The following is a 10,035-nucleotide window of genomic DNA, read 5'->3' as shown; positions in this document are numbered from 1 at the left end:
TTTGACTATTAAGCAAAGTTGTGTGTTATGTGTATTATTAAATCCTATTTGACTATACATATCCGATGCTAATATTTATTATTTCCCGTTGTTTCACCCTCATCCTGGACCAATTTCTGCCCGAACTTGAATAAAATATAGCCCACTAGCTTCCGCCAGCGACTTCGCCCGCGTGTTGTGTTGATAAAAAGTAGCCTATGTGTTAATCCAGGGTATCACCTATCTACATACCAAATTTCAATCAAATCGGTCCAGCCGTTTTCGCGTGATTGAATAACAAACATACATCCATACATTCTCTCAAACTTTCACATTTATAATATAAGTAGGATGTTCCATAAGAATAGTGTAGCTTTCCGAAAGTGAAATAATTTTTCAAATCGGTTCAATAGTTTCGGAGCCTTTAGGGTACAAACAAACAAAAAAAATGTTTCCTCTTTATTATATTAGTAAAGAGACATTCTGAGTCACCCGTAAAAAAATCGTAGGTTTCAGAGGTCATCTTTTACATATTTAACATATAACAGTATTTATAAGTGACTTGATAAAAAGTGACTATCTATAAGAAAATTGCAAGCGACGCCGCATGACGAGGCGTTAACGCTATTATTATTCATGAAACACAAATTGGAGGCGAGTACCAAATGACCGGACTTTCCTAGGGATTAGTTATCGGAATTCCATAATTTCACTCAGTAATTAGATTTTGTAAGTAAGCGTCAATGTTTTAATAACTAGTTTGTTCTTGACACTTTGGTGAATTTAATATTTATAGTGTTTATTTAGTATAGCAGTTATTACATTTTTAACTTAAAGGGTCCTACTGTTAGTACATAAAACCAGTTAATCTTTACTAGAATAAAACAGTTCTAAACTCTATTTTTTAACGAGTTAATTATTCTAAAATTAAAGATTGTGTTGATAGTTTTTAAGCGACATTATCAATCGAAACAGCTGTAAATAAATGAATATAAGGTAAGTTTTACTTTTTATTTCCTTTAGGCAAGTTACATGGCAATCTTGAGATTCATATAAAGACGTATTTCCAAGCTCCTCAAATGAATGGTTCGGAGAATGGCCGCGAGATGGCGCTAATTGTTACATTACCAAGCTATGACATAAAAATGCAAAAAAATCACATGCTTATTTTAAGTGAAGAAGAGCCTCAGTATAGAAAACTATTTCTTTCTTAAAAATAAAAGGCTAGAATACTTTAATTTCTTCCAGAATTAATGCTGACTTTATTTTTCAATTGGTTGCGTAAAATCTTCCATTTTATTCCTAAGGGTTTATCCGCTGGTAAGTAATACGCTGCCACAGCAATACCAACTGAAAAGACAACATACAAGAACATATTATTACAAGACAATTTGAAATAAACTAAATAGGTACAAATAAAACAGCGGTATTGAAACAGTCTAGTGGTCGCAAGCGCGGCTGCTGTGTTCGAGGTCTCGGGTTCGATTCCTGGGTCAGGCCGAAATCACTTTGTGGGTTTTCTTAAACTTTCACAAAGCAGCCCGTAGTTTGGAAGTTTGTGATTGGTTCAATCGTGCATCGGAGAGTACGTAAATGTCGGTCCTGCGCCTGATCTCTTGCCGCGGCAATCCAAAACGACCGGCAATCCGGACGGCATGCCGTCCCATCGGGTCATGAGAGTGAAGGAATAGTGAGTGCACCTGTGTCGGCGCAAATGCTCGTGCACTATAAAGTGTCCTGCGCAGCTAGCTGATCGCCTTAAATGACAACAGCCGCCGTGGCCGAAATCGGCCGTGGACGCCATTATTGAAATCTTCTACATATTTATAAAATAAAGTCGTTATCTCATAGCCCGATGGGGCGGTAAACCGACACGATTGGAGAAAGACCAGGCGCAGGATTGACATTTACGTGCTCTCCGATGAACGGGTGAATCAATCGCCAACTTCCAGACTACAGTCTGCGTGAAAGATTATTTACCCACAAAACGATTTCGGCCCGACCTGGGAATTGAACTTGAGACCTCAGTCACAGTAGTCGCGCTTGCAACCACTAGACCAACGAGGCAGTCAGTAACCCTATTAATGTTATAATACTTACCAAACAAATAAGCAGTGAAAGCATAGAAGGTCATGGCACAGTTGGTCATGAGGAACACTCCAAGGAAGTTGACACCAGCAAGCCCACTGATACGAGCCACCATCACACCCAAACATGATGCCATACTCCTAAAAATAAAGATATAAGTATAACGATAAGGCCTAAGTTCACTGACAACGTAAACAAATCAAAACTTATCATAAATCGTTTATTCAAACTTGGCTGCAAAGTTGCGCATTTGAACGTCAGAAATTTACAAAAGACAGTCCCCAAAACGCCCACCCTTCACCAAATCCTATGTGTTTTTGCTGGGAAGAAGTGGCGCAACAAACTCCCCAGCAACACTTAAGCGTCTGTTTTTTCCTAAAAAACTGTTTTATATTGCAAACGTGAAAAATTATTGTAAAAGAAGTTCTAAGAAAACTAACTTTCATGTTGTCGGTGAATTTGGGTTTTAGTAGGTTTTCATCATGACTCAGCTGGTTTCACTTGTTTCGAAAATAAAAACTACTACATACAACTGGGAAATGTCACTTATAACCGTCTCAAGCTTTCCTCATTTCTACTCCGAATCCATCAAAATGGCCCTGACATTTAATTTTTAAGCTGAGACAGAACCATTTTCAAAATAAAGATTTTAGTATATAGCGGATAACTAGTTGATTTAATTTGAGGCAACTATCGGCCAAATATCTTTTACTCGTTAAAAAAATAGTAACTCACCTATATGAAGTAGAAAACAACTCGACATAATACGCGAACAATACACCCATACATAAATTCGTCATCATCATTCCTACATACAGAATCAAACTTCCTATATGATTCGTATTAAACACTGCTCCCAGACAAGACAAGGCAGTTACAAGGAGAAAGCCAATCATTATTGCTTTCTTTCTAGAAGCTAATTTTGATACGGCCAGCGTGATTCCAGCGAAAACTATTCCGTGGGCGATGCCTGATAGCAATGTTCCGGATTGAATTGATGAGGAACAGGCGACCTGTAAAGATAAATTAATAAAAAAACTAAAACAAAAAACAAACTTTAATAATATTACCTAGAAACTAATAACCGCATTAAAATTGGTACAGCCAAACGTGAGCCAATCGCGAAGTCGTACAACACAGGTGTACATACAGATCAAACTAAGAACCTACTTTTTTAAGTAACACTGAGAACCGGCTTTTTTATAACTTGGCATTATCAGCCTGGTATTTGAATTGTCCGCTGTTAAAAAGAGGCTAAAGAGTGTTTGCCAAATAAATTAATCTAAAAGTCAATTTAATTATAAATAAATATTTTTCTTACTTCTTCATGGGAAGAATTCTTCACTTTTGCTGCCCCCGTAATGATGTTGCATAAGCTTCCAGAGACGGCTTCTGAACTGACTCCCTTAGTAAAAGCCTCAACGATATGTGGCATCCACATCACCAAGCTATTGTTACTGTAAAAATATTCATAAAGTTAAAGCCGTAAAATATAATAAAAATATGTAGCAATTTATTATAACGACCCTATGGAGAAAACTTTAATTTATTATTACAACAGATCTGGTTTTTTGTAAGATAAGAAATGCATGAACCCAATTTAACAACAAAAGTTTTGTTTTAATAAAAACATAATGGGTTATATATTATGGGACATTCTGGAAGGCACGATAAACTAGGCGGGTGCCGGCTGTATTTGAACATCTTTGGTAGCCGTTACGGGTAGTCAAAAGCCAGCAAATCTGACAAACAGCAGTCATACTTAGTGGTATTGGGTTGCCCGGGTAACTAGGTTGAAGAGGTCGGATAGGCAGTCGTTCCTTATAAAACTGGTATTCAGCAGCATTCGGTTAGACTGGTAGCTGACCCTAACATGGTTAGGAAAAGGCTAGGCAGATGATAATGCAGCTAAAAGTGAGGGAATACTTACATGGTATAAATTACATTTGTCAAGAAGAATAATTGTAATGTTCTCCAAAGTAAAGGCGGTTTAAATAGTGGAAACGTTTGTTGCCAAAAAGATATTAATAAGTTCGTGTTGTCACCACTCACTTTTGCCTCATTCTTTAATATCACTTTACGTACCTGAAAAAATAAACATAGCTGGTTATTTGTTTAGGTTATTGGAAGATTGAACTTTTGATTATGCTCAAAAAAACTATTTTGCTAGCAATGTAACCTATACTCCCAGTGTGAACAGCGAGCGCTATACCCATAGCATAGAAGGTCATTTGATTTTTTGATTTCTCCTCTCCGGAGTATAAAATTAAAAATTCATTAAGATTTATATATTTTTTTGATACATCTGATACTATATGAATTGATATATTGACAAACAAAAGCGTAGCCTATAATATAGTTGGACATTATGAACCAAACTTCGTACGCATTGCTACACAGAAACCACTTCTTAGTACCTATCAGTCAGAGCTGAGATAGATGCAGGTTGAAGTTAGTTGCAAGCTGCTTATAAGTTTGGCTATAGGTACCTGTATAAACCAAAATATACCTACCGGGTACTCAGATCCTTTACCTCCGTTCCTCAGCCACATTTTTTGAAGATATACCAAAGCTTCACTTTCTCGACCAGCGTTAATGAGAAAGTTTGGACTTTCGTAGAAGAAATGCAGTAGAAAGGCGCTGATGCCAAGTGGTGATGCCATAACTATGGTTAAAAGCCTCCAGGGTGTGAAGAAGATGAGGCCCAGATTACTTGAGAAGGTTAGCTGAAGAATGAAGTAGCCAGGTACTGAAAAAAAGAAATATTGGATTTATATTTGTGGTAAATATAAAACAAGATCTGGATAAGAATAGGTGAATTAATTAATAGTATCTATATTGCTTAAAAATAATTAATTGTAATTTTCATTCAATAGTTCTTATAAAGGTCATGTTAACATAATTTGCCGTAAGCAAATTGTGTGCTATTTACAAAAAAAAAAGTGGTATACAGTTCCAAATATTTATTAAGGTCAAAATACCTACTAAGGCAAATGATGGTAATTCTACAAATTTTCTAATGATAGGTTCAAATTAATAGACAGCACACACAATTAATGAACAATTGGCTATTACTATGTAAAAGTAAAAGTTACATACAGTACACATATTTATGTGTATATGTATCGTAAATTACATAATTTATGGTCACCATTTTACGGTAAATGTATGCAACTATTGACATGATAATAAGATATTAACTATGTCAGACGTTACTGAAACGCTATTTAGCATAAATTAAATATTTTACTTACTTTAATAAAACTTGCAACTGTTTCTTTGTTTCTGAATATTTAAATTATGATTCAGATGCAAATTCATAACTTCAGTGTATGATATTATATCTGAAGTTTGGGGAAATACCATTTATATATTTAAAAAAGAACTACATAATACCAAAGCTTCATGAACAAGATTTTGTCGTTAAACATAACCTCCTTTATTTCGAGAGGTGTAGGTTATTATTAGTTTTTTACAATTCTAATCAAAAGAAAAAGAAGTTTTAGTGGATACTTACCAATATAACATAGTAGGAATAACATCAGCACACTGGTCATTAGGAGCATATAGAAACCTCGTACTTTCCTTGAACAGGATTCTCCAAGCAATGTATAGGCCACTGATTGGACTGCACTACAACTAAAAACAAAAAAAAAACACATATGTACTAACGTAGTCCTCACACACGCACAAATAAATTGACAGAAACAAATTTAAGCCATGTATTCACTGGGAAACAATATTTCAGATACACAGTTTCTGAAACATCACGTAGATGTTTACAGCAACAATGTTTCGGAAACTCTGCCGACCACATCGTCCACAGAAACAAAATTATATGTTTCTGAAACAAAATTATTTGTATCAGAAACACGTAGATATTGCTGAAACAGTGTTTATAAACAATTGTTTCTCAGTGAATACATGGCTTTATTGTAAGCATTTATTTTATTGTATGATACCACAGAGAAATGAAAGATGAACGGAGATACTATAAGTCAGATAGGTCAGACGCCTACTATTAAGCCAAGTAATGTACGGAAGGCGTGATGAGTTACAAGGACTAACAAGGCGTTCGTTTACCTTGTCAAATCAAGACGAATCCGTCATAGATTGGTCTTTACTGATTGGTGATTTAGTTTTTAAAAATAAGCTTGTTCTAAAGAAGGCGTATGAGCCACTTCTTTAGGAGATTTTGTGTTATGACACTTCCGCCTGAGCTACTCATTATGTTCGATAATTACGTTACGATACGATCATTAATTACGATAAAAACAAAAGAGAAATACACGGCCATTTTACCAGTCAAATAAAAAAAAAACTTACAAGCACGAACTGAAAACCTTGAGGACAGCTAACATGATCCAGTTTGAGGAAAATGCACTTATAAAGGATGACAAAAAACTTCCCCATAAAGCGATCAGCAATGTTTTCTTTCGACCCTTTGTATCAGATATATAGCCCCAAGGTATTGACATAAAAATCGGGCCTGAAATAAAAATTCTGATGATAAGTCAACATTTATTGTACAATATACTCAGTTACAATATAATAAAGAGGAAACATTTTTTTGTTTGTTTGTTGCCTAAAGGCTCCGAAAATCCTGAACTGATTTGAAAAATTACTTGAATTGATTTGAAAGTTACTCTTTCCAAGTAACATAGGCTATATTTTATCAATCGTGCAGTAGTTTCCACGGGACGTGGGTGAAACCGCGGAAAAAATTACTACTTATTAATAAATATGTATAATATTGTTACTGTTTCCGTTATAGCACTTGTGTCCTCAACTTTGTTTGATGTACTTTACAGAATAGCTATTATTTTATTGTAATTTTAATTCAAACAGTAATCGACGTCCGGGTAATAAAAAATAATATTGCAGTACTCCATCTACCGATCACCAATGGCTGATTAAAAGGTGAAGGAAAACATCTTGAGGAAACCTGGACTATATAGTCTGAAATAACCAACCCGCATTGAGCAAGCGTGATGATTAATGCTCAATCCTTCTCCGTGTGAGAGGAGGCCTGTGCCCAGCAGTGGGACTGCAAAAAGGCTGTAACTGTAACTGAACTAACTGGCTCGATCTACTGTAATATTACAATTCATAAAATAATATTGATTCTTTACCAGCTTAAGTTAAAATAACATTTCAATTGTATAAAAGATCCTGATAGCAAGCAAAATAAACTAAATATATACTTCTAAATATAGAACTCGTGAAACGGTTTCCCTCTCTAAAATAATTCTTGGGGCACAAACAGATATGAACAACAATTATAGTTATCGGCACGAATCTTGAGCGCTGACCTTCATCTGCGCGGAAGTGATTTATTAGCAAAGAACCAATATCGAGTGACGGCTATGACGCGATGCGCTGCGGGCCAATCACCGCTTTAGCCCGCCCCCGCTCCTCACTTCATACCACAAAAGGGACCCAATCAATTACTTCTGCGCAGGTGAAGGTCAGCGCTCAAGATTCGTACCGATGATTATACTCACCAACAAAAGGCATGGATAGCATAATACTCTTCTGCCATAGTTCCAGTTGGAAGTCACAAGAACAGCCTGTGACCACCACTGAGAAACCAAAGATGTCTATACCCATGCCTAGCAGACCTATGCTTAGAGTAGTTAGAAGACCACGGTTGTACCAGCTGTTTCCTAAAATGTACCACGTAAAGAACTTGATAATAGATAAAAGTAATTCATTTAAGGAGGCTAGAAATCAGGACGTTTTAAATGTTAATTTTACAGCCCCAAAAATGCTACCCTCTATGTGTTGTTGCTGGGAAAAATAAATAATAGGACAAACACCCCATCATATTCCACCTAGATGTGTCAAACTCATACTCAACTCAAATGCTTGAGTTCTCTCTGAAATCTTTGTGTCTTTGTAAGTGTGATCAACTTAGTTCTTTATGATCTCTGGTTAATTAAAAATAAAAAATCGGTAAAAAAAACTTTTAAGTTAAACGGTTTTATATCTTATGTGCACTGAAAAATAAAAAATAAAAAAACAGTTACTTACCTATAAACCTACGTAGGTGGTCCCGGTCATATTAGACTAAAATAAAAACGTGGGGCCCATTCCGTAACTAAGTATTGCTGTAATACTTTCTTCTAGCTAGAGGTATAATAGGTGTGGATTGCATCGACTTACTATAATCATAACTGGAGATTTTGACAATCAATAATCAGCCGTAGCGGCTTCATCAGCGAACGCCGAGCTCACGATCTACCAAAGTATAAAGATATGCTTTGCCATAAGTAGGATTTCAGAGGGCCCCACGTTTTTATTTTAGTCTAATATGACCGGGACCACCTACGTAGGTTTATAGGTAAGTAACTGTTTTTTTATTTTTTATTTTTCAGTGCACATAAGATATAAAACCGTTTAACTTAAAAGTTTTTTTTACCGATTTTTTATTATCTAGTTTTTAGTATTTAATGAAAATGCCTACCGAATATTCTTCATTCTATACATGGGTCAGCAGCGGTGAGGGAGTGCCAGACTCTTACTGACTAAAAACCGTTCTTTTTCGTCGTAGGCCTTTTATGTACCACGACCACGGTAACTCTTTAGGACAATCCCGCAGCCCAGGCAGGCCTTGGCCCTGTTGGGCCCCGTTGGGGTTGCTGACAGTATTCTACTTGAGTAGCCCTTTCATTTGATACCCATATTGAGGGGGTTGTGGAAAAATATGTAATCCGCCATTTTGTACCGGCGGCCATCTTGGATTTACAATGTTATTGATATTACTATATTGTATTGTCATCGGAATTAAAGGTGTGTACCAAATTTCAGATCAATCTGACAACAGGAAGGCACTGAAATTTCAATTTCTAAATTTGACCCAAGAAAGAATGAATAAATAATAAAACAAACGGGGTGAGCTAAATAAAACCGTTTAAATATATCTTATTTCTAGACATACCAGTTAAATCCAAAGCGTCTTCATATTCGTATACAATTTCCTCATAATTCTCATTTTGGTGCAATTTGTCACTGATCACATTTATTTCTATTTTATTTCCCGTACGCATGCCATTTAGAACCATAATTAGTCTTCAACACCAATTTTTACGAAGATCGAGAAGATCTTTCACATCTGAAAATTATATAGAATTTTTCGAATACAGAAATTCTGTAACTAGACTGAGAGCTATAACTTTATGCACTCTTATCACAATAATAAAAATAGAGCACCAATCAATTAGAATAAATTCTCATTAAACGACACTTCTACAGCATGCGACAGCACTAGGTAAACTAGATAATTAGTAAGTTGCACTCACAATATTATAATATTTTCAGCGTTCTTTCCTTATTACAATAAATTACCATCAATTGAAGGCCATCATTGTTCGTCGACGGGACTTACCTGTAAGCGCGTCCGAGAAAAAGGATCATGTACAATCCGAACCAGTGCAGTTAAAAATACGAACAACACTCTTAAATTTAATATGAATCGAAAATAAGTCGAGGATGCCTTTTGAGTATCAGTGACTACAGTGAATAAGTCTTGATATTGATCTAGAATAAGCCTACTGCATGAGGAACCAGTTTTTCAAGTACGAGTATGTGCGTTAGACTCCAGGTCAGACAAGAACTAGTAAAACTTCTCAGAGGTCTGTGCCCTACAGTGAGAATAAAAAAGGCTGTGTTATTGATATAGAACCACAGGTTTTTTTTTTGTACCTAATAGTAAGGTATATACAAGACGAATATTAAACATGCTAAATTCATTTACCACGTTTTTAACCCCCGACGCAAAAACGACGGGGTGTTATAAGTTTGACGTGTCTGTGTGTGTGTGTGTGTGTGTGTGTGTGTGTGTGTGTGTGTGTGTGTGTGTGTATGTGGCATCGTAGCTCCCAAACGGATGATCCGATTGTAATGCGGTTTTTTTTGTTTAAAAGGTATGTCAGTCGGGAGTGTTCTTAGCTATGTTTGGTGGAAATC

The 10,035-nt window shown here is 35.9% G+C and overlaps 1 protein-coding gene across 1 annotated transcript; it reads right to left on the bottom strand.

Annotated features, from left to right (window-relative positions):
* Window positions 1–976: 976 nt before the first annotated feature.
* Window positions 977–9,596, bottom strand: LOC124632562 (putative transporter SVOPL). Its single transcript, XM_047167432.1, has 11 exons — window positions 9,455–9,596; window positions 9,008–9,181; window positions 7,572–7,733; window positions 6,394–6,556; window positions 5,585–5,706; window positions 4,581–4,816; window positions 3,998–4,152; window positions 3,389–3,524; window positions 2,803–3,080; window positions 2,080–2,207; window positions 977–1,329 (listed from the first exon to the last, which is right to left on the bottom strand). Exons 2-11 carry the CDS (start codon window positions 9,129–9,131, stop codon window positions 1,214–1,216), a joined length of 1,620 nt encoding a protein of 539 aa, XP_047023388.1. The 5' UTR covers window positions 9,132–9,181; window positions 9,455–9,596; the 3' UTR covers window positions 977–1,213.
* Between the last annotated feature and the right edge of the window lie 439 nt (window positions 9,597–10,035).

Source organism: Helicoverpa zea, chromosome 8 (genome assembly GCF_022581195.2).
Source record: "Helicoverpa zea isolate HzStark_Cry1AcR chromosome 8, ilHelZeax1.1, whole genome shotgun sequence".
Lineage (NCBI taxonomy): Eukaryota > Metazoa > Arthropoda > Insecta > Lepidoptera > Noctuidae > Helicoverpa > Helicoverpa zea.
The sequence above is the reverse complement of the archived record's forward strand: the minus strand, read 5'-3'. Positions and strand labels throughout refer to the sequence as shown.